Source organism: Leuciscus leuciscus (assembly GCF_965113295.1).
Source record: "Leuciscus leuciscus genome assembly, chromosome: 25".
Classification (NCBI taxonomy): Eukaryota; Metazoa; Chordata; class Actinopteri; order Cypriniformes; family Leuciscidae; genus Leuciscus; species Leuciscus leuciscus.
This window is the reverse complement of record NC_138724.1, coordinates 7452712-7478323: the sequence shown is the minus strand read 5'-3', so window position 1 is coordinate 7478323 and position 25612 is coordinate 7452712. Positions and strand designations below refer to the sequence as shown.

The 25612-nt window shown below is 38.5% G+C and overlaps 5 protein-coding genes across 5 annotated transcripts in view; 3 read left to right on the top strand and 2 right to left on the bottom strand.

Annotated features, from left to right (window-relative positions):
- LOC309490520 (uncharacterized protein) overlaps nt 1-9598 on the bottom strand; it is a 327836-nt gene extending 318238 nt beyond the window's left edge. The window contains exon 1 of the mRNA XM_082159736.1: nt 9532-9598. The gene's annotated coding sequence lies outside the window, so the exon portion shown is untranslated. The remainder of the gene's footprint in view (nt 1-9531) is intronic.
- Nucleotides 1956-4483, bottom strand: LOC309490005 (piggyBac transposable element-derived protein 4-like; the record flags this gene model as incomplete). The annotated part of the gene is made up of 2 exons (XM_082158951.1): nt 1956-3414; nt 4326-4483. The coding sequence occupies 2 exons, from the start codon at nt 4481-4483 to the stop codon at nt 1956-1958; spliced, it is 1617 nt and encodes a 538-aa protein (XP_082015077.1).
- Nucleotides 9599-11349: 1751 nt separating the features above from the next.
- Nucleotides 11350-12148, top strand: LOC309490531 (histone H1-like). The gene has a single exon (XM_082159750.1). It carries the CDS (start codon nt 11361-11363, stop codon nt 11967-11969), a length of 609 nt encoding a protein of 202 aa, XP_082015876.1. The 5' UTR covers nt 11350-11360; the 3' UTR covers nt 11970-12148.
- A 589-nt stretch (nt 12149-12737) lies between these two features.
- Nucleotides 12738-13202, top strand: LOC309490554 (histone H2A-like). Its single transcript, XM_082159792.1, has one exon. It carries the CDS (start codon nt 12770-12772, stop codon nt 13154-13156), a length of 387 nt encoding a protein of 128 aa, XP_082015918.1. The 5' UTR covers nt 12738-12769; the 3' UTR covers nt 13157-13202.
- A 734-nt stretch (nt 13203-13936) lies between these two features.
- LOC309490544 (histone H3.2-like) lies at nt 13937-14383 on the top strand. The gene has a single exon (XM_082159776.1). It carries the CDS (start codon nt 13959-13961, stop codon nt 14367-14369), a length of 411 nt encoding a protein of 136 aa, XP_082015902.1. The 5' UTR covers nt 13937-13958; the 3' UTR covers nt 14370-14383.
- Nucleotides 14384-25612: the final 11229 nt, after the last annotated feature.

The following is a 25612-nucleotide window of genomic DNA, read 5'->3' as shown; positions in this document are numbered from 1 at the left end:
ATGTTCTCAGACCACACTATCGTTCCAACATTTTCCACTTCTAAACAGTTCTATGAACTACTCTCCCTCAAACTGCTGTTTGCGTTCGCACTGGCCAAGTGGCCATAGGAACTGGTAGGAGGGGTAAGGGAGTGACAAAAGTTTATTAGTTTATAAGCACGGCGACTTTTATTTTTATGGAGCGAAGGACCTTTATTTTGACGGCGCTGAGAACGCCAGAGTAAACAATGCTCGCATTCTCTGTGTTCATTAGTTAGCGATCTGTCTAACAGTACTGTTAAACATGTTATTAGATAGAATTGTTATAGAAAGTACACAGTATATGAAAAAAAAGTTATTAGCCTATGCCGTGTGGTTGATGTCCAGTGTTGCTAGCTGAGCAGAAATACATAATCATGTTTGACTTGGTCCCCTCAAAGTTGCGTTGGATTTTCTCTTCAGCATAAAGGTTTAGAGGCCCATCTATCACTGTTTTCCATGTTTGTATCTAGTTTCTGGAGTAAATGTATTGGCTATAATCTGTGTGTTTACATATAGCTGTTTTAAAAATGGCAGGTGCTGGTGTTTTGCGTGCGTTCGGTCATCAGTGTACACTAACGTCACGAGTAGTTCCTATAGTGCTGGTTTAGACCCTACTCTGAAGTAGGAGCTAAATTAGTTCCTCCAAATGGAGTTCCTAGAACTAAAATCGTTCCTAGTTCCTGCGGTGCGAACACGCCGACATCCGGGAACTTCCCGCAATAGTTCTAGGAACTGTGAAAAGGTTCCTCTGGTCGGAAAGCGGCTATTGATTAGCTGGTTCAGGTGTTTAATTAGTTACTGGAGGGCCACTGTCCTGCAGAGTTTAGCTTCAACCCTGAGTTTGACACCTGTGTTCGAAAGGTTATTTCACTCTGAACCAAAATTACAGACTATGAATAGAAAGCATACATGGAGAACAGTCTTCAGAAGAGAGTCCAATCTCCCTCCATTCACTTGCACATCAATTTTCATCAGTGTCACGCAGACTTTGAAAACACTCACTATTTCGTGCTTAGTTTGTTTTTATGACCCCTTGTAATTCATCTGTCGACCAGTGGTCCGGGTTTGAAGACAAACGGTTTAATTATTATTCAACTGTGTACGTGTTTTTTATTTTATTTATTTTTTACAAATTGTTGTATTGTTATATTAAGTATACCGATGCAATTGTTTTAAAAGCATTACTAGTTTTAAAACTGTTATATTGTTTTTATTAAATAAAAACTATTAAATAAATATTTCTTTATTTTGCAATTAAGAGGCTGGTTATTTGTATATAACAGTGTTCAAACTTGTTTATAGATCATTTAAAGTAAATATATTTCATTAAACATTAAAAAAGCTAAAGAAAAACAAGATTTTAGGTAAAATTACAGTTTTATTGACCAGAAATGACTTTTTACAAGAAGTTTATTTTCCGTTACTTTGTTTTATTTTTCTGCCACCCCCACTTTTCACACTCTTGTACATTTGGGTGACTGACAACATTTGAACAGGATGGTTAAACTGGCAAGGGATGTTTTTCTCCTCTTTGCCTTACCATGAGGCTCCAGTGCTCAGGTTACAGTAACATGGACAGTAAATGTGCCACAGAGAACGATGGGGAGATGTCCAATGGATTATGCTGGCAAAAGCAACAACAGTTTTTGGAGAAACTCCTTAATAGAGAATACATGGAGATGTTATCTGTCCTGAACTTCTCAAAATAGGTCATGGAGGTCTAAAATCTCCCATCACATATTCAAAACCTTGTAGCATCTGAGGGTTTGGATCCTGAAGATGTTGGACATGCCCTAACATTTGTGCTTTAGCTATTCATCAGCTTCAGCTATTAACATCAGCTAGTTATACCATAAGGGGGGTTTGAGCGCACTCACACACCTTTGTGCCATTTCTGGAAACAGTTCCTGTTCAAATGAAGACACAAGTGAACGTCACAGCTTCTTTCCATGCACTGCTTTGCAATGAACACGCATGCGGCGACCAGCAGTGGAAATATTTTTGACATGGTCACTACTGGTGTGTTTTGGTGCCGTTTTCTGAGACACACCACAGAGCTCTCCAATAAGCTCTTCCACAAACCCCTTGTGCGTCATGTTGCCGTGTAGCTCCTTGTGCAATATGAAAGCGTTGGTGGCAGCAACGTCCAAGAAGTGTAGAAAGACTTTTCTGTACCACTTCATGGTTTTGTGCTGTGCAGTGTAGTACTGCAAGAGCTGATCGGATAGATCAACACCCGCCATGTGCTGGTTGTACGCGGACACAGGTGCAGGACATGGAAAAGTCTTTTTCCTCCATTCATCTTGTACTTTCACTTTTCGTTGCACACAGTCTCCTTTATAGGCAGCATGGATGGTGGAGCAAACAGACACCTCTTGTTTGTCCATCCACTTCACACACACAAGAGGCCCATCCCGAATCCACCTGATGGATCCCCTGGTGGACTTTTTGGTCAGTGCATTAGATGAGCTCCGTGGGAAGTCCTTCCTATAGTCTCTGTAAGTTCCACAAGCACCAAACTTCATAGCAAACAAGTCTGTTAAGAGCTTTGGACTGGTGTAGAAATCATCCATGTACACATGATACCCAGAGCCCAAAACTTTCTTGTCCAGGAGAGACATCACAGCATCATAAGAAAGCCCATGGTCTGAGGGAAAGATGTTCTTGCTCGTGTACACAGAGAGGTCCACAGTATATCCATTCGACAAGTCCGTAAGGACAAAACACTTGAAGCCCAGCTTTGTTGGCTTGGCTTTCATGAACCGTCTCATTACTGCATTTGCTCTGCATGCCACAAGTCTTTCCTTCACAGTGACATTTCTTCTAGGATGATAGAAGGCTTTGCACGCAAGACGGATGGTGTCCATGAGGGGTTTGACCCTGAAAAGTCGGTCATGTTCAGCTGTGCCCCTCTTTTTGTCATTTTCCTTGTCTGCATCTGGGTGGCTCATGTGCAAGTTCCATGAAATGGTGCGGTATCGGTCCCTAGACATGACTGTGGCGGGAAAGGGCACAGAGAAGAGACTGTCCTGCCGCCAGTAGTCAGCGATGGAGCTCATCTTCACCATGGCCATGTAGAAAACGAGTCCAATGTAGCGGTACAGCTCGCCAACACTGACATCTGTCCAACTGTATTTGCGACCCTGTGCGAGTGCCCTGGCAGCCTGAGCGTTGGTGTTGTGGCATAGATTTGACACAGCGCTCTCTGAGAAAAACAGTTTGAACAGACTCACAGGGGAGTGTGAGTCAGCAAGACTCAACTGCGGCCCAGGTTCCCGTGCCGGCAGGAATCTCCGAGGCTTTGGGGCCACGTCGACATCAGTCTCTTCTCTCCATGACAGAGATTTCTTGGCTCTCTTTGCAACAGGTATCTGCTCACAGTCATTTTCACATCTGTGGGGAGAGAAAACAAAAGTGAGCATGCTGACAACAGGATCACAACAACATTATCCATTACAAATAGTGATATATTGCCCATTCAGTAAAAAGCTTTTTAAAACCCACAATCACTTTGTATGTATTATTTCACAGTATGTTCTCAAAATTAATCTGTCAGTTGTAAAATATAAGATAATGTGCACATACTCGTTAAGATTCTCAACCGCACTGAAAAATGAACGATGCTTTTGTGCCGTCCCTGTGTGAGGTGCACGTGAAGGAACCACATTCCGAAGAAAAGAAAAGGTACAAGCACAAATATTAGTGAACATTTGTTAGCTTAGGTTGTCCAAGGTGGCATACCAGTGTATGCATAAGTGATTGGCAATTAATGTATATGGCTGATACTTTATGCCTGACGATGAGGCATCTTTGAAACATTTACACCTAAGCAGATATTGGAGAAGGTGGCATACCAGTGCATGCATAAGTGATTGCAATTAATGGATATATAGTCTCGTGCTTCATGCCTGTTGATGGGGCATCGATGACCTTATGTTATGCACATTCAACACATTTACACCTCAGCAGATACTGGAGAACACAGTTAAGCTCAGTTGGCGAGCCAGTATTTTACAGTAAACACCGGTGTTCTGCCGAATAATAATACTTATCAGATTGTTCTACCAACACTATATTTGCATTAAGGGGAGGTAATAAAGCCTCAAACCAAATGAATATGATGTAAGCTAACCCAGAGTCTGAATATTTAATTGTCTCTCTCTCTCTCCACATTATAGAGAACAAATGCTTGTTTTGTAAGACATACTATCAAAAGACCACAGGACAACACATTTCACCCATAATATTAAAAACAGGTAGCCTAGAGGCAACTCTAATAACTAAAATAAGAATAAATGACTTACTCTTGAGAAAATGTGTCCTGCGCTGGATCAAAGCCCTCTTCAAAATGCAGGTCTTCATCGTCAAGGTATTCGTCGTCTTCGGACTCTGAAGAAAAAGTTAATTCTTCCTCACTGTCTATGGTCATCTGAAGAGCTTGCTCGCGTGCGTGACGTGCCATCTTGATGAAAGGTCAATAAAGCCAAACAAACGTTTGCTGCCAATTTTATCCTATTGATAGGGGGCGTTTACCAGATTTCTCTAGCTTATGTCAGGTTATTACCATGTGAATGATTCGCACTGCCGGTGGGTGTGGCCAGACCGGGGCATAGAACTTTTTTTTTCAGGGGTGGCCAGTGATTTTATTGGGGTGGCAAAAAACATGCATCTAACAGTGAACTTATAAAGCTTGTGGAATGGAACACACACGGATTTCGTGTAACTGCCTCTACAAAAAAAAAAAAAATCATTGATCGTTCATGTAATTTTATGATTTATTTATTTATTTGCGTGGCATACATTTTATTTCATAGACAAGGGCTGCGTCCGAAATCGCGTACTATGTGAGTAGGTACTACATTTAAATTAGAACGTACTTCGCGACCGTTAAAAAAGTACGTTCTATATAGTATGAATACCGTTAGTATGAATGGAGTCCGGTGTGATGAAGTATCATCACCACACCGGACGTACTACATGCGCCATGTTGGTATTGTCACGTGACATGCGCGGTCACATCAGCGCGAACATTTAAAGAGCCCGTTCCACTAACTGCAATGTTTTTAGTTCTTCTTTCCGCTTTCGTCTGCGTTTTTACGTCGTTCGTGCTCACAATTCAGAGTCGTCGGTCAGTTGCTCGCACACACACACACACACACACACACACACACACACACACACACACCAGTGAACAATGACAGATGTTGATTTTTGGTAAGGAAAAGGTAATTTATTTGCTTGTGATATTACCATCAATGAATAAACATGAATGAATCAATAGTATGTGTGTGTTTATCTCTGTTGATTCATTCATGGATGGCAATATCACAGTGTGTGTGTGTGTGTATATTATATATATATATATATATATAATGATGTGAACAGTTGGGTAACACACTGAGGTCAGATACAATACACACACACATTCATATACATGTGTATATATGAAGACTTCAGACGTAAAAGAAAAAAATTCTTCTAAAATGAGCATTTTTATCAAGCTTGTATTATCTAGGTTCAGTAATTACACTTTAATGACAATTAATAGGTCCTTTTCATTGCCATTAAAGTGAAATAACTAAACATAAACATACAAGCTTGATAAAAATAATCAAACTAGAAGAAAATTTAAGATGGCACTTAGAGGCTTTTACATCTTAAGTATTCATATATGTATGTGTGTGTGTGTGTGTGTATATATATATATATATATATATATATATATATATATACACACACACACACACACACACACACACACACACACACACACACACATACATACATAAGAAATGGATCATATACATATAATACATACATATTATATTTATAAATAATCCAACACAGAAAACAAGTGTCTTGTCAATTCAAATTGTATCTAAAATAAACTATAAACACGTTTACAATTCTTCATCTATATTTTAAAGATGGAGCTGACCTCCACCCTGACCTCCGACTTTCATGGTAGTCCATCCAGTCACTGATTGCGACCATGGGTGGAAAAAAAAGACATCGAGGTGCTGGTGTTCTAGCTACTACATATCACATATTTGAGCTTATTTTTTTTTTACAAATGATTTACTTTAAATTTGGGTAGGAAAAATTCAAGTGGAAATCCAAAAATTACCAAGGGTGTAAAGTTATCATCTTGTACACATGCTTTTAAAGAAACAGATTTTGAATTATTTTAAAGTGATGCCCAACAAATGAGATCGTTAGTAAGAAAGTCCCTTTAGATCTTTTAGAAGGTTACCTTATTGAAGCTGCTGAAGTTCATTTTCTTCCCTCAAGATGACACTTTAATAAAAAAAAAAGTTTTAAAACTTTTGCTTTTGGTGGTGCTTTAAGCTCTATTATACTACTTTGTGCCAAAGTTTTGTGATTTTGTTTTAAGCTTTGTATTCTGTATCTATTTAAAAGTTAAATAATATACAAAAATAAAGCAAATACATTTTAAAGGTGTCTGGAGTGTGTGGGTATTTCTCTTCAGTGTGGCACTCATATTTTTCAGATATACCTGCAATTTGCTTGTTTCAAAAAACATCTGGAATCTGCCACAAAATAAGTGCACAACACCCTTTAAAAATATTAATTACTTAATGCCACATATTAAACACTTTACAACTGTAAATCCCTGGGAATTAAGTGTTTTGTAATAAAACTTGCTAAAACAGCATTACAAAATGAACTTACTAACAAATAAATGGAAAGAGAGTGTGAAACATTTGTTTTCTTTATTATTATTTTTTAGCAATTATTTCTAAAAGCTGAAGGAATCTTTCCTCTCTCTCGTCGCTCTTTCTTTTCTTTCCTCCCTTTCATTAGCCACTCCCCACTCTATAAGAACACAGGTGTGTTCATCAGCCCCCTGCAAAATCAACACAGAATTTAACATTAGTGATGAACCATGGTCAATCTATTATTATATTAATATTACATGGACAAGTTGAGGTACGTTACACTTGAAACAGTAGCTTGCTACGTAGCCAACACATATTACATATCAACCTGGTAAAGGAGAAATAAAATCGTTGTAAAATTAAAAAGTAAAAGTTTTGTAACTCTCTCATTTAACTGAGAAACAACGTCGTTGTTTAAATAAAACGGTGTTAACTAGCTGACAGGCATTAGCTCGTTCTGTTCGGTAATAATAATAATGATGATAAAATTGTCATTTTGCAGCCAATTCACAAACTTGTACCCTCGATTTACATTATTTAAACTTTTAAAAAGTCAATCGTTTACTTATATGATGTTAAACAAATACAATTTAACCTCAAATAAACAAAAAGTGTTTGGTAAAGTACTTACACTTGAAAACAGCCGCGTCTCCGTTTTCCGCCATTTTCAAATATAACGACGACAACTCCTCTCCCGTGGCATCATGGGATAGTAAAGTGTCCATCGTATGCGCACTTCAGAATCTCGCCGGATGTAGTAGGTCATCCGGGTACTTTTCGCCTACTGTTTTTCGAATTCTGATTTCGGACATACTACTCTGCTCGCGTACTGTTTTTCGCATACTATATAGTAGGGAAGTATTCGATTTCGGACGCAGCCAAGGAGTCTCCGACACAAACGCGATCAATCCGTACAGTAACCGATCAAATGGCTTATACTAAATATTGCAAAATTATGTTTTTTAGTTATTAAATATGCAACAGCGTGCATTTGCACTGCACAACATTAGCGTAGTCAACTGGGTGTTTATTGAAAGATCCATTGAAAGATTTAAAGATCATGCTAATTTCAGAGGGTTGGATGGCCCTGCTCTGGTTGCGTGTTTTCATTGGTCAGAAATGGGCTGCTAGAGAGACACATCCGCCAATTGAAAGCTCTTAAATTTGAATTCCTTCCCATGATCCCATCGCCCGAACAACCAGTTGATTCTCCAAGGCGCGTCTGACTTTCCAGCTCATGTGACATATCACAATCATGCCAATAACATACTTTAATCTGACAATTGTAATTCCGCAATGTTCTTACATATTATTGTGCACATTATATTAACTCTTTGTGAGAACGTGTGTAAACATTTGAAGATCACACAAATAAAGTCCCTCAGGATTCAGTTTGAGTCCAGAATTTTGGCAAGAAGGCCTGTATGTTTTGTGGTGTGTAAGAACTAGTTTAAATTTAGTGAAAATTAAGCTTGTTGCAAGGGAGCAGGGTTTGTATACATTTTCCATTTCAAAATCCCATACTTTTTCACACTCAAATTTTTTTTCTGCATTATGTTTGGTGTCATCTTTATCTTCCTCCCCCATTGGTTTTCTCAAAGTGATAACATGTACGTGCTTACATGATGAGGAGAAACTTAAACACTTTATAGCCTCTATTTATTCACCTCTGACAGGGGTTCCCGCTAAGGGGGGAAAAGTTAGGACAATTCTAAGGGCCCACACACTTTTGCCCACACAATTGAAAACAGGTCTTGGGGAATTACCTTTCACAAGCAAGACTGAACATTTGTTTCTGGTTGTATTTGATTGTTATATAATTAGTAATAGTAACGTTAGTTGGCCACCGGAGTCAGTCAGACTAGTCGATGTCGCTAGTTAACTTAGCTGTGAAAGTTGAGACATGAGTATGTATCATATGTAATCACCATAAATGATTTATCAGTTATCTTTGTTATTATATATTTGGAGTATCTATCTGTAAATATCTATAATTTTAGTGCTATAAAATACAGAAAGCAGCCTGCCGGTGTGATTTGTTTTTGCCCATTTGTTTCATTTTCTCAATGGCAGTCAATTCTAACCACAAGAAAAGCTAAAATTGGCTATAAATTTTATTATATCATGGGGGTCTTCACAATTCTTATCCAAGAATAAAAAGCCAAATACATGACAAGCCTGAGCTTTGACAATTCCTTTGACAAGTCTAACTATCGAGATTTTAAATAACTAGAGATGGAACTTTTTGTACACCACGTACAAACCACTGAAATTGGTTGATAAATGTAAACGTTATTTTTGTTTTTATCCAGAAAAAAAAAATGCAGCTCACCCGTTTACTTGCATTTGTTTACAGCGCAGTCTTGCCCTCAGCAATATGGCGGACGTTTTGATGCATCACAGCAAGTTTCCAAACCGGCCAATAGGACATCTATGTATTTAGTATGTCTATGGGGCCCAACCTCATATTCGTTCACAGGGCCCACAGGGCCCAACATTGCTAACATGAGTCCTTTACATTTAGACTCTTCAAGAACAATAAATGACAGTAATATGTGACTGTATACAGGGTCTGCATGTCACGATCACTAGCGGAGAAATGGGTGGATCCAACCACAACATGGTAATCAGGGCTATCCAAATAATCATCATCCATGCAAGAGTCAAAGTCCAAATAATCAGAATCATAGTCATCCATGCCAGTGTCAAAAACCATTTAATCAGTCAGATAACAAATAAACAAAACAAGCAAGAACAAACCCGAGAACAAACTTGCAAACAGACCTTAGAGTTGACGAGTGACATACAATAATGGCTCCATGACATGAACTAACACAGACAGGGTATTTATGCACAGACACTAACAACATAAATGGGAACAGCTGGGTGTAATCACAAGTGATGGGAACAAACAAGGATTATGGGAAATGTGGTTCCAGGATGAACAGGAAGGAAGGGACCTCTAGTGGACACCCAGTGGAAACACAACAGACACTGTGACACTGCATGTGTGTTTTCTTACAGAACTTTCTGCCTCTGACCTGTTTGCATTTGTGCCTTTGCTTTTCCTTGTTTTCTATAAGTTTTATACATTTTAAATGGTCTTTCTCCTTTACATCGGGCCATTCAGTTAATATTGTATGACCTAAAACACTTTTTATATACTTGACTATAACATGTAGGCCTACAGCACATTTTTACCACACATTGTAGATCATAAAAAAATAAATGTTATTTTTGTTTTAAAATAAACTTCAGTGAGAAATCCGATCGGCTGGTAATATTAGCAAAGTTAATAGGGACCGTTTCTTTAAAAAAAATCTAGCACAACATTAGGCTTCAGTATTTGAGTATTGCATTATTAAGATGTAATAAAAAAAAAAATTGTTGGATCCCCTTGGTGTCCTCAAAATCTCTAGGGAAACATGAGGAAAATGGTGTTTCATATAATTACTGTGTGTCATGATAGCCCCATTTCTTTTCACAAGAACAAAAGTAAGAAAATTATATTTCATTCTTAAGGCTCCACTTTTGATTATTCTTGTGTAAGACTTCCTTGCTGAACTTACACAGTCTGACCAAAATCCCAACTTCTGTGCAAATATATCAAACATATAGTGCAAATTATATGACTATTTTATGAATTAGCATTCAATAGTGGTTAAATCAAAATATAACAAACTTACAATAAGTGACCTGTTCTTTATCACATTAATTTAGCAGATGGTTCTATCCAAAGCGACCTATGGAGAAATACAAGCGATACATCTTAAGGAGGCAATGGCATAAGAAATGCTTGCAATACAAAGTTTCAAACATTGTACAGAAATGTACAAGCTATAGAACAAGGGAAATATGAAACTGGGGGGAAATAAGTTGTTTTTTGAGTCACTTTCTCTGCCTTGCTTAAATGAGCAGCTCATTCAGATCAGTTTTTACATGATCCTCATTCACATGCCGAAAACTGAGATAAATGACGAATAAGGATAAACAAATATGACGATTTACATTTTTATTTAGGTGATATGATGTACATAATCTTATGGAAAGGTTATATATTTATTATTAAAAGTAATACAAATTATTATTATTTTAAGGACAGATCAGCTGCTGACATGAGAGTCACAGAGAGACTCGGAGCCTCCGGATGATGTTCGTGTGCTTCAAGCTGCCCACAACAACATCTGTATGAAAGCCTCCTCACAGCCCTCCCTGATGCTGATTTCATAAAAACTCTAATTCAGACTGTTTGCTGAACACACAGATGACGCGTTCAGGCTTTTATCAACCTTTCCACTTAAACTATCCATCAAATTTACACGCAGCTTTTCCCCGTGGCTGATGCTCGCCTTGGATTTGATCTGACGCAAAAGAAACTTTTCATCAGCGTCGTATTTTAGTCTCCAATGAAAGCTCAGAACTTCTGCTTGGTGCTCACTTTGTTTTGACTGTACCAAACTATTTTACCACTCCAGTTTTGAACCAAATGTAAGAGAAGAAAATACACGCGTGAGGGGCTCGTGGACGCGCACAGAGGCCGAGCGGGCAGGTTGAGTCTATAAGGTTCTCATGTGTTATTTAAGAGAGCAGCGCCGGTCGAACGTCATTCATTGCTGAAAGTAGAGACAGCGTTTGAAACACTGATCCAATCAGAGAGAAATGGCAGAAACCGCCCCAGCACCCGCTGCTGCCGCCCCGGTTAAAGCGCCCAAGAAGAAGTCCGCCGCGAAAGCCAAGAAAGCAGGTCCAGGCGTCGGCGAGCTCATCGTCAAAGCTGTGTCCGCATCCAAGGAGAGGAGCGGCGTGTCCCTCGCCGCGCTGAAGAAAGCGCTCGCTGCCAGCGGCTATGACGTGGAGAAGAACAACTCTCGCGTCAAAATCGCCATCAAGAGTTTGGTGACTAAAGGGACACTGGTGCAGGTCAAAGGGACCGGTGCCTCGGGCTCATTCAAGCTCAACAAGCAGCAAGCCGAGACCAAGAAGAAAGCGGCTCCTAAAGCGAAGAAGCCCGCGGCCAAGAAACCCGCTGCTGCCAAGAAGCCCAAGAGCGCAGCGGCTAAGAAGCCCGCCGCCAAGAAATCTCCTAAAAAGGCCAAGAAACCCGCAGCCAAAGCCGCTACGAAGGCGACTAAGAGCCCCAAGAAGGCAAAGAAGCCAGCAGTCGCTAAGAAAGCAGCCAAGAGCCCAAAAAAGGCAAAGACTGTTAAACCTAAAGCGGCAAAACCTAAAGCCGCCAAGCCTAAAAAGGCAGCGCCCAAAAAGAAATAAAGTCCAGTTTTTGTTCCTCAACGGCTCTTTTAAGAGCCACCCACTAATTCTGAATAAGAGCAAAACTCGTTAATATCAATGATTTGTGTTAAGTTTGAAAACGAATAGATGAGATCTGACTTTGACCTCTTAGCAATCTGAACAAACAAGTCAAAACTGTTTTAAAAAAAATTAAAAATGTAAACCATTATTTTTAAGGAATTTATTGTAAATGGCAAAAAAAAAAAAAAAAACACACAAAAAAAAAACACTTAGGAGGGTTCAGACAATGATCAGTCGAAATATGTTGTACAATACAGTAGAGAATATACACACAACACTATGCTGGAGAACTGTGACAATACAAACAACCCACATCCAACAATATGGACAGTGATAAAAAAAACCTCCAATATTACAATAGGAACAGTGTACTGTACAGTATCAGACGGTCAATGTCCCCAGAATATACAGTGTGTGTGTGTGTGTGTGTGTGTGTGTGTGTGTGTGAAAGGTGTGCAGCACATTTGGTAGAAACAGCGTACAATATCTATTTTTGTATTTATTTAAATTTCATATATGTAATTTTAAATTTCAATGGTTTCATCTCTTCTGTTTTACAGATAATTAATGCTTGTTCATAATCCCGCCAGAAAGGGGGTTGGGCTTTGGAGGGAAGTTCAGTGATTGGTTTGAATCTTTACAGACTCTAAACCAATGGGCGATTGTCACTCTCGTTTAAAGACAGTGTGTGGAGCCACAATAATTTCATTCTGTCACTTCTGACTGAGGTGTTTGAAGTAATCGATCAAAAAAACATAATGAGCGGCAGAGGCAAAACCGGCGGTAAAGCCCGAGCGAAGGCTAAGACTCGCTCCTCCAGGGCGGGACTGCAGTTCCCCGTTGGCCGTGTTCACAGGCTTCTGCGCAAAGGAAACTACGCTGTGCGCGTCGGTGCCGGTGCTCCTGTTTATCTGGCGGCGGTGCTCGAATACCTCACCGCTGAGATTCTGGAGCTGGCTGGAAACGCCGCTCGGGACAACAAGAAGACCCGCATCATCCCCCGTCACCTGCAGCTGGCGGTGCGCAACGACGAGGAACTCAACAAACTTCTGGGCCGAGTGACAATCGCTCAGGGCGGCGTGCTGCCCAACATCCAGGCCGTGCTCCTGCCCAAGAAGACCGAGAAACCCGCCAAATCTAAATAAGCATAGTGAACACTGGGTTATTGAAACAACGGCTCTTTTAAGAGCCACTCATATTATCTGACTACGAGCGCTTTTCTCTGTTAATATTTATAAACAGTATAAAATATTTTGGTTGGGGGGGGGGAAATGACCCACCAAACGACTAGTGTATGATTGTCTACCTCGACGATTGACCTTACAGTTGATGTTGTGCATGTTGTAAGCACACGATGACTCCCTAATGTTTTTACCACCAAATCCATCTCCCTTAATCTAAAAATAAATTTGTTTTCCAAGCTCTGATAATATATTGAATATTTTAATAAATTATCCAAAATAAAAAAGTAACATGCATATTGGCTTCATGAAAACCGAAATTGGTCGAGTCTTTTCCCTTTAGTAGCAGGGCTGATCTACTGATCCCCCATTTCACGAGGATGGAAACCCTGGCCTAGTCTGTCTTGCTGCAGTGCTTTTATACTGTGATTTTGTTCTAATCCGAGATCTGCACAAGCACTGGGAATTAAGGCGAGTATTTCAGAACTAATAAATACAATATTGCGAGTATAAAGGCGGGCAAACTTAAGTCAATGGAACAAAGCAGCTCGAGTGGGAAACCCATCGCTTGTTTGAAAAGACGAAACGCGCAGTCATTGGCTGGCACTCATGCGCATAATATATATATATATATATATTAGCCAATCAGAAGGCCTGCAACATCGCGTCACTATGAGCTCGTGGCGGTTCAATGCTTTAAAAGCGGGTGTTTAACGTAGAGCAGCATTTCCAGCGCAAGCAGGACAGAGAGAGAAAGACTGCAGCAATGGCAAGAACCAAGCAGACCGCTCGTAAGTCCACCGGTGGTAAAGCCCCGAGGAAGCAGCTCGCTACTAAAGCCGCCCGTAAGAGCGCTCCGGCCACCGGCGGCGTCAAGAAGCCTCACCGTTACCGGCCCGGGACCGTGGCTCTGCGGGAGATCCGCCGCTATCAGAAGTCCACCGAGCTCCTGATCCGCAAACTGCCCTTCCAGCGGCTGGTGAGAGAAATCGCTCAGGACTTCAAGACGGACCTGCGCTTCCAGAGCTCCGCTGTCATGGCCCTGCAAGAGTCCAGCGAGGCTTATTTGGTTGGTCTGTTTGAGGACACCAACCTGTGCGCCATCCACGCCAAGAGGGTCACCATCATGCCCAAAGATATTCAGCTGGCTCGCCGCATCCGCGGAGAGCGCGCTTAAACCTGCTTCTGCTTCAACCCACAAAAGGCTCTTTTAAGAGCCACATCAATTACTCTGAACGAGGGAATTTCTAATGTAACAGAAAATAACGAATATTAAACATCAGGGTCCTACGCAGCATGGTGTTTTTTTTTAATTATCAGATCTGAATAATCAGAAGAGACCGTATATCGAGCTTCAACAACACACACCGTGTCACTGCTCAGGCAGGAAATGAAGGCGAACCATATATGGCTTAGAGCGGGTCATTATTAGACTGAAAATACATGATCTGATTATTGATATTCATTTTAAACATTGTAGGTAATTAATGTAACATTTATATTTTTTTATAACTAGTTTACTATGGGAAGAATAATTTATTAAAATGACATCTTCATGTTCATTTGTAACAAATACTCAGTTTGGTTGTTTGATGCCACATATACATTTTATAAAAAAAAAAAAAAAAAAAAAAAGTGCAATGTGTACTTATTCCAAAAGACACTGTAACACTTTAGAATAAGGTTTCATATGTTAACATTATTCTTCAAAGGGACAGTTCACCCAAAATAAAAAATTCTGTCATCATTTACTCACTTTCAAGTTGTTCTGACTAAACATGTATGGATTTCTTCCTTCTGTTGAACACAAAAAAGGTTTTTTATAGAATGATGGTTACCAAACCATTTCTGGTCCCTTTGCCTTTGTTCATACTATGGAAGTATGTAATGTAATATGTATAAAAATGGTTTTGAGCCAGTTATTTATATCTTCTGCTATAGTATGTCAGTAGGAAATATCTTCTTTTTTTTTTTCTTTTTTTTTCTTTTTTTTTTTTTTACATTTCCAAACATAGAGGGTTATATAGATAAGGGTGTGTGTGTGTATGTATATATATATATATATATATATATATATATATATATATATATATATATATATATATATATATATATATATACACTCATATATATATTTTACACAAAATAAAAATCATAAAGTTAAAACGATATCAAACAACTTATCTGCACAAAAAGGAACTATTTTCAAATTTTTCTACTTTCAATATTAAATATTTTTTGGATGATATTTCTTTAGGATTTGCAGAAGTGCAGACAAAATTACCATGATGTGCTGACACTTTTTAAAGAAGAAAAATTGCTGTGTTTTGTACCTTTTTTATTTTATATATATATATATATATATATATATATATATATATATATATATATATATATATATATATATATATATATATATATATATATATTTATATTTAAAACTTAAGTCATAAACTTTTGTTTTACTGTTTTAATATCATCAGCTGTGTGCAGATACAAGTTAAATGTAAAAATTTCTATGGATTTGCTATTTATATGTGTGTTTGAGTAAAATGAACATTTGATAAAATACTGACAGCATTTCTTCCCAATTTCAAGTAAGAACATGTAATTTATAGAGCATTTGTTTCCAGAAAATTAACACTGGTAAAAAAAACAAAAAAAACAAAAAAACATTACAAATATAGAGATTCTTTAGTTATTATTGAATAATAACCTGAGATACAACATTGAATGAGTAATTATTTCTATATGAGCAATGACTGTCCTAAAGCCAGTGACAATATCTTTATTGTTCATTAAATTTACATGCTAAATTAGTTATATAGTATGAGCTCTAGCTGTTTGAACTAAAATAGATTAGAGGGCCACCACTCCCTTTATAAGTGAATTGTTGAAACTAGTTGAAACAACAATTTAATATTTTTATTAAAATATTTAAGTTTAAGTTATCAACACAAAGGCTGTCACCAAATACACCAGCTCAAAGTGAGGCGTGCCTGACTTCATCTACCCCAAAGGCTCTTTAAAGAGCCACCCATCCTTTCAGATACAGAGCCTTTGTGTTTTATCTACAGTCTTGATCCTATGATAATTTTGCTGAATCTGCTAATATGAACACTGTCTCGGGTTTTTGAGGAGATTTATCAAACCGATTATTAGCCAGAGCAGGTTTCGTAACACTAATCCAAATCTTTTAGTCTGCCATTATTTTAAAATTATGAAAAAAAGCTATTTCTAGCTTGTTGTGTAAATGGTCTACTATCACAGCTTTTCATACTTTTGTGTAAATCTCATCCACTCCAAAATGCAATGTATTCCTTAAAAAAGCTTACTCAAAAGTCTATGAATCAGTGTTCATTATATTATTTTTAAAAAGAGAAAAGTCCAAAAATCTGAAAATAAATACATAAATAAATACAAATAAAAAAAATCATAAAACAAGATGGATTTGCAGAAGTACAGAAACAATTACCATGATGTGCTGACCCTTTTTAAATAATTATATTATTTAATAGAATAGATAAATAAGATTATTTTTTTATTTTTTTTTCATCTACTTAAAACTCAATTAATACATTCATAAACTCATGTTTTAATGTTTGAATTTCAATTGCTGTGCTAATGCCAGTGTCAATATCTTATTGGTCATTAAATTGACATTCTAAATTAGTTATACATTATGAGCTCTAGTTGTTAATTTTAACTAAAATAGATTAGAGGTCCACCACTCCCTTTATAAGTGAGTTATGTTGAAACAACAATTTCATATTTATAAGTAATCAACTTATCAACTTAAAAATGTTCATGCTACAATGTAAGTTCATATAACTTAATGTTGTTTGTTGGTTGAAGATAATTTAATTAGAATTTGTGACAACAGTTTAATTGATTCAAACTGTTTAATTTGTTTTAGGAGTGAATTGTGTGGACTGGACAAAAAAAAAAAATCCACAATACAAAAAAAAAAAAAAAAAAAAAAAACTGTGCCAAATCCATTGTGTGGATAATTCCGCTGTGAAGAAGTCTGCAGATGAGTGGAAATAATGCTAGCACTAGAGAGATTAGCAAAATACAGACAGGTTCTTGAGAGACTTTAAAATGGTACAATACAATGTTCACAAACGCAAATGACTAAGATGTACAGTGTAAGAAAATAAACTGTGAATATCATCAAAAATCAATTACTTCTGATTCTTATATCTTTTTTTGATACAAAGCATTGCTCTATAAGTTATGGTCAGTGCTTAATATGTCAATTCTGAGCTGTTGTGCATAATTATGACCATGAAGAAATGAGAAGCCAGCGGAAATGGATTTGAGGCAATGTTTATTCATTGGAACAAAATAAAGATAAACAATGTTTGCATCCACATCTTTATGCATAGACTTGCACACGTTACTCACTCACTCACTCACTCACTCACTCACTCACTCACTCTTAATGGAAAGCCGTAACAATCTGAGTTCCTCTTTCAAGTACTTAACGCAAGTTATTTGTTTTCCAATGTATTGACTGATAGCTCTCCTGTTCTCATGTTGAGAAAAATCATGAGTAAGTGCAGAGGCATTGTGTGCGCTGTGAACATGATGCTTATTGTAGTTCTATGTGAGCAGGCATTTACTCATTTTACAAAACATAATCCTGTATTTAATCTCACTTTATTAACCAAAGTCTTTGCTGCTGACCCATAAGGATCAAATTAATCCATACTAATAAGCAAAAATGACTTTAGATAAACATCATTTTATTATTATTATTATTATTATTATTTCTAAAGTAAGAGTGTTGAACTTTCTTCTCCTGCATCCTATTCTTATGTGGCCAAGGCAATAAATAGTAAAGCAAAAGTAACATAACACATTACCTTCCATAAAAAAAATAACTAACTATGCAATGTTACTTTAAGGGAGTAACACAATATTGTAAAGCATTACTTTTAAAAGTAACTTTTCCCAACACAGCAGGTAGTGGCTTCAACGAGTCGGGTTAGTTAGTCGGGAAGGGAAAGGTAACAGAACATGTGCATTCTCAGATTTAACATCTAAATTTAATGCGCTGGACGTATAGATCATCTTGAGTTTTCTGTTAGTTCAAATGCGCTTTAAGGTGATGGAAACAGTTCTTTCGCATACTGATGGCGTGTTGTGGCCATTTGTGCATGTAAACACCATGGTATTATCCATCAAGCCCAACAAAAGATCTGACCAACATCCTTGACATCCGTATGGAATTAGGAAGTTTAAACTCTAGCCATATTCATTTTGCACATGGGCGCAGCCACCAAAGGTCTTTACGATCTACAATGCTCACAATGCTTTTGACAAACGCAATACAATTCCCCAAAAATCACACTATGAAAAAACAAAAAACATACAATCAGGTACAAATAATTAACTTTCAATATATTTTAATACTTTTCACACAGTACAAAGAATAAATATCTGAATTTGTGATTTGGGCTATAAAAAATAAATAAATAAATAAAACACTATTTTGAAGACTGACCCTTCCCAACACCCATGGACACCATTGCCATTCGACTATACATTTATAACAATAATATCTTAGTCCAAACCTAAAGTAATCTTGACAAACTATATATCATTTGAAAACTTTCAGACTCTAGTTTTCACATTTGGAGACTGATTTTCAAAAGAAATGACAAAGCAATAGATAAATAGCAATAGATTATTAATTGGTGATGTGGTGCCAAACTATAACACACTCTGATTCTTTCCGTATGTTTTTATTTTATTGAATTCTTTTATATGTGTTTTAGAGATTTAATTTAAATCAGATATTAACATTACTGCCCAAACTACTTCTAATTAGGATTACTTAATAAATATTTTGAAAAGTATGGAAATATAGGTTTCAGATCACTCATGGAAACCGAAGAGTCCTTATTGTCACCGCAGCATTCTGGATGTAATCTATAGTGAAAAAGTTTGGTGTGCACAAAAAGAAAAAGAAAGAACAAAAAAATATATATATCAACCTATAATTTGGCACTGAACTTGTTCAGATATTTAGCTTTGACTTTCTTGAAGTTTTAGAGTTTAACATTTTGTTAAAGATGTAATTTGTTGTCTGAGCCATAGGAGGAGCTGTGTTTGAAAAGCGTTTCATTGCATGAGTGTGTCCTTTTTTGCATTGGTTGAGCTGTTGTTTGGCCATAATTCTCTTTCCCTGTGACAAGTGGCTGATGTGTACAAAGAGACGAATAAAACGAAAGCTTCACTGCTGTGACACAACTACGGTCTTGGTGTCCTCCTCATAGGCCCTGTTGATACACACAATGTAGTGATATTTGGGGGAGCACACCAACAAAGAGGGTTACATCTTTGGTGCTGTGACCCGGATCGTTAGTTTCTACGTCAATGAAAGTAAGATTTCTGACAATTAAGTAGTGTGAGTAGAGTGGAAAAAAAGAGAAAGAAGCAAAAGAAAAAAAGACAAAGAAGCAAAAGAAGACAAAAAACAAAATAGAAAAAAAGAACAGTATCCCCCCTCCTTTCTTTTATCTTAAAGTGACAGTGTTAAATATATTGCTGAACTGAACTGAGTTTTGCTTAAAGGGCACCTATTATGCAAAATTCACTTTTACATGGCGTTTGAACAGTGTGTGTACACAACCACCCTATAATGATAAAATATCACCCAGTGCTTTATTTTAAATCCCCATAAATTATAAGCACTGTCGTTTCTCAGTGCTTATAACAAGCCGTTCTCAGAATCGGGGCAATGTGACATACTTTCCCTCCCACAACTGTTGACTGACACTGCAGTTTTAGCATAGACCCGCCCTGAGTGAGCTGTACACAGTCCGCCATTGTTTCGACGTCGAAGCAGGTGTAACGTTTGACAAGAATGTCTTTGAGAAATCTCAGATTTGATTGTAGGTTTTGCAAGTTCAACATATGTTATAGGTCGAGAGTTGAATGAACGAGTACTTATGTCCTTTCGATTTCTTACAGGTTGAGTTGTTGCTGCCCATAACACGCTAGCATTCTGCTAATGAACGCTGATTGGTCAGTGAAGGACTGATTACGACCAGAGATACCGCTTGATGGCATCGTGTGTGTGTGTGTGTGTGTGTGTGTATTTTCGGTGTGGTCTTTTAAAACAACAAAACAAAAACTCTTCTAGCACGTGTAGTTACCTGTGTCAGCTGTGTTGTCGATGCCTTGAGAGAAAAGAAAGTGCAGAGCGTGAAAGCACCAAAGTGACTGAAGGATTGCCGTAAAGCAGTATCTCTGGTCGTACGATGTGTATGACGTCATTGACACTTTAAAAGACTTTTTAAAGCAAATACGTGACTCTAAAAAATCAAACACCCAGCAATGTGTAATTTCTTTGCATCTCCTTTCGAATACAACATTCAAATTACTAGACAAAAAATGATATCCTGAGAAAAGTGGATTTTGAGGGGTATAGCTCCATAGACCTCCATTCATTCTGCACTCGTCCTGTGAGCGCCCTCATGTGGAGCCAGAGTGGAACTGCAACCAGTTCAGAAGCCGGAAGTTTACTGAGAGTGGAAGTTCTCCCCTTATTAGACATTCTCTGGTGAGACCGAGAGAAAGAGCAAAAGAGAGAGAGCACAGCTTAGTATTTGTTTACATTTTAGCGATACACCGCAGTTTATTGGGAAGATATGGAGGAGGAGGAAGCAAAAGGAAAGGGGCTCTATCGGGAGAAACTAAATAACACAGCAAAGCAGCATTATTTATAGAAACTGCATGCAATCAACAACATGGACCTGTACGACCTGCCAGTTACAGAATGGACGGAAGACCCAGAAACACTTCCACCTTTCACATACCCTGACATAATGAATTACTTGGTTTATGGCATCAGTGCCTACACAATGCAAGAGTTCAGAAGTTTCAAGTCATTAGAAGCTTATGCACATTTCTGCTGTGGCTGGGTGCAAGACTTACAAACCCACAAACCCGTGAACTGCGAGAACACAATCATACTTACCAAGGTAAGGATGCACTTCACTTTTATTAAGGATTTTTTACAGTTATAATAGAATTGTAAATGGTTAAATATACTAATAATACAACTGTATTAGGTTTATTGTAAAAATGATTGCACCTAATGAGTCACAGATTAAAAGGTTAGTGTGTCTGGTGATGGGAGACATCATGGTGATGATGGGAGCTTGTAGACATGCAAATGAGATGTGATTAGGCTGAACGGATGGTAGATGGACAATTGCTGCAGGCAAAGTAAAATGGAAATGTAGCATGGAACAAAATGTATGAACTTTTGTTGTGTAACAGGTCATGCATTCACAACGCCTTAATGAGCCTCCTCTGACAGCGTGGGCCATCCTTAAGTCCTCAGGTGAAGTGTCCTCAGCCCACTACTTGCATGGCTGGTGTGGCAGAGTCCTGCACCCATGTTGGAGCTTTGCTTTTCAAGGTGGAGGCAACTGTCCGCTGCAGGGAAAAGGCCACAGTCTCTGAACAGTCTTCTGGATGACCCTGTTCTGCCCATCAGAAACTTCAAATCCCTGAGAAGCGTTCGTAACACCAGCCTTGATGGGATGGCCAGGCGATAATAAGCACAGCGGATGTTTCAGAGGATCAGGCAGCGCAGATTGAGAGAAAGACAAGGGTTGAGCACAGCACAACTCCGCACTATGGTTTGCAGCACGGGCTGGCAGGATCACAGCCTCTTGCATGCATCATGTCTATGCAACAGACATAAACTCACCAGCTCTTTCTACTGTAAAGAAATTGTGTTACCCTAAGCACGGCCCAGAAACAGCAGCCACCACCAGGGGTATCAGACAAGAGGAGAATGCAAGGAAGGCATACATATATAAAACAAGAGGACAGCACAACAATCAGGAGGTGCAGATTTGTGGGGTTTTCATCAACCCAGCCTTTCCACATGTAGGAGTGTCACCAGATGCCATTGTGAAGTGTACCTGCTGTGGGAAAGGCTAAATTGAAATTAAGTGTCCTTCAAAATACAAACACTGCACAATCCTCAATGCATGTTCCTCCAACGACAGGAACTTCTGCCTTCAACTTGTAGATGGACAGGTGCATCTGAGAAAAGGTCACCAGTACTACAGCCAAGTACAGACACAAATTTTTGTCACAGACAGCACTTACTGTGACTTTGTCGTCTGGACACTGAAAGATTGTGTTGTTATGCGCATCACACCGGAGACTGATTTTTGGAAGCCACGACTTCAAAAGGCACTGGAGTTTTTCAAAGAGGTGTCTCTTCCTGAATTGGTAGCACAATATTTCACTGGACAACCTACCGACTAAGCATCTTTGAACAGCAGATTGCTCCAGCAACAGAAATTGAGTGATAAAAAGCCAAGAAAGTAGGCTGGCAAAAAAGACACCACTGTTAAGAGGAAGAAAGCACTGTGGTGTCTCTGTCTTGGACCTGAGAGAGATCATATGGTGGCATGTGACAACCAGAACTGTCCATTTCAGTGGTTTCATTTTGATTGTGTGGGGCTTGTAGAAACCCCTCCTGAAGGGTCTCCCTGGGTTTGTCCCTCTTGTGCCGAGTAGTGTTTTAATGCACAATATGCACATTCAGTGCACACATTGTTTACTTATAGACGCATTCATTATAGCACTGTGAAACTGAAACGTTATTGTACATTGTTACCTTGTCAAGTGTATGTTTGTAATATATTTATAAACAATTGTACTTTATTTTTTCTGCATCCCTAACTATATAATTGTATTTATACATAACATTTGTCTAAATAAACACAGTTAAGTCATATGAAATTGTTGTGTTTATTTGAGAAGAGAAATATACAGACAGTTTAATAGAATCTTTTAAAAAAAAGTAACAATCTCTGCTATATACACAGTACATTATGCAAATATTTCTTAAATATATACATGCATGTATGTATAAGTGTATTTATATATACACATAATAATATGCGTGTGTGTACTGTGTATAATTATGAAAACAAAAACTTTTATTTTGGATGCAATTCATCCTTAGACAGCACAAGTCACAGCAGGCACAGTCAAACAACAGTTGGGCACATGTTTGTTAAAGCACAGCAAACAGTGACAATTTTGTCCAAAAATGCTATGTCTTCCCCCTCACAGAGGAGAACCATGCTGATGGGGACTTTAGAATGCAAAATCTTGTATTTGTTGCGCACAACACCAATTACTCTCTCCACATGTATTCGAAGATGTGCAATGGCCCTAGTCTCTTCCACATCCTTAGCTGTGCACGACCCTTTTGTGTATGCAGGTATTTTCACTTCAGCACACATCACACCTACACTTTCCCTGATATTAAATCCCCGATCAGCCAACACAATGTCACCCGATAACAGTTTGTCTAGGAAACCACAACACTCTGTTATTAGTTTGTCACTGCTGCGCCCACCCCACCCTTTCGAGATGAAAGAAATTACACCTTGTGGTGTGATGACAATCAGATATTTCAGTGTGTGGTTGTGTTTGTATTGTGAAAAAGTCTGCGACGGTCTTGAGACTATGAAAATCTCGAAACAATCCACAATAGCAGCAACATGCTTTCCAAACGCCTCCACAAACTGGTGGGGCATAATGACCAACAAATTGTCTCTGTCTGGCCAGTGCACCAGTGGAGACAACCGACACCAACAGTCTCTTGAAATGCAGCACTAACAGTTGTTCTGTGCACACAAAACACAAGGCCGAGGTGCTGAATAGGCAGGTCTAACCTGAGACACATCAAAGTCAACAGGGTCATTTGGAAGGGTGTGAGCTTCCTTTTTCCTTGAGACAGAAATGGCATGATACTACATAATAGCACCTGTAAAACCGCAAAGGAAGGAAGTCCTGTGTAATACTTAACTTTTGGCATCATCACCCCTCAGAAACTGTTCATTCATTCTGTGTTTGTCCAGCTCCTCCTTTAGCTGTCTGTTTTCCTCCAACAGACGATCGATGAAATCTTGCCTACATCGCACACAGCAGCATCGTCCAGGCATAGCGAAATATAGAGATAACCTCACTCAACACAGCACTGTTTCCAACTGTTTCCAAGCACTATGGAAGGCGATCGGGGTCAAAAGTCTTTAAAGGGGGGGTGAAACACTCAGTTTCAGTCAATCTCATGTTAATCTTGAGTACCTATAGAGTAGTATTGCATCCTTCATATCTCCAAAAAGTCTTTAGTTTTATTATATTTATAAAAGAAAGATAGGCTGTACCGAGTCTTTCCGGGAAAAAACGAGCGGCTGGAGCGGCTGGAGATAACCTCACTCAACACAGCACTGTTTCCAACTGTTTCCAAGCACTATGGAAGGCGATCGGGGTCAAAAGTCTTTAAAGGGGGGGTGAAACACTCAGTTTCAGTCAATCTCATGTTAATCTTGAGTACCTATAGAGTAGTATTGCATCCTTCATATCTCCAAAAAGTCTTTAGTTTTATTATATTTATAAAAGAAAGATAGGCTGTACCGAGTCTTTCCGGGAAAAAACGAGCGGCTGGAGGCGTGCCGTGTGGGCGGAGCTAAAGAATCACGAGCGCAAATCACACACACACACCATACATCGCATGCTCCATAGATACATTAACTATACGTGATCATGTTGTTTACTTGTTGTGCTTACGCGCCGATAGCTAACAACACACAGACATTTGAAGCAGTTTTACTCACCGCCTGCGGTTCCAACGCACGACCGTGAACCTTTATCGTTGGGACTGCTCCATCCTTAAGCATTAGACGATCTGCAAATCCGGCATCGAACTAGGCCTTGTTTATAAAACAATCATCGTCGAAATGCAGGGAACAACCAAGAACACTTGCACAACTCAGTTGATGACTTCCCTACAGCCGAGCACAGCGCTTTGATGGGCGTACTGCTTTCGCTCTCTCGCTCTGGTCTACGGGTGCACGCACGCCCTTAGGACCCGTATAAGGAAATTCTGCCCCATCTGACGTCACACACGCCCATACTCGAAAAAAAAAAAAATTCAGAAACTTGTGACAAACCGGAAGGAGTATTTTTGGCACAGAAATACTCCATCAAACGTACAACTTAATTTGTGAAACTTTGTCCATGTTTAGCATGGGAATCCAACTCTTTAACAGTGTAAAAAACTCAGTATGCATGAAATAGCATTTCACCCCCCCTTTAAAAGAAAAACGCGTGAATTTTGTCTGCGTTAACGTATAGTTATGTTTATGCTGTTCTGTCTCTGTGTTGTTTCCTCTCTGTGTTGTTTCCAGGAACATAATCTTGGCTGCTGCAGGCTGATGAGTGCTATAATAAAATTACTACATTATAGTTCAAATGTGTTTTGATAATCATTATATTTTTATTATTAATATTTAAATTACCCATAAACTTGTCTTTAGGAAGCCATAAGATATAGTGGCAAGAATAACTTTGTGAAACATTTGGGGGCGG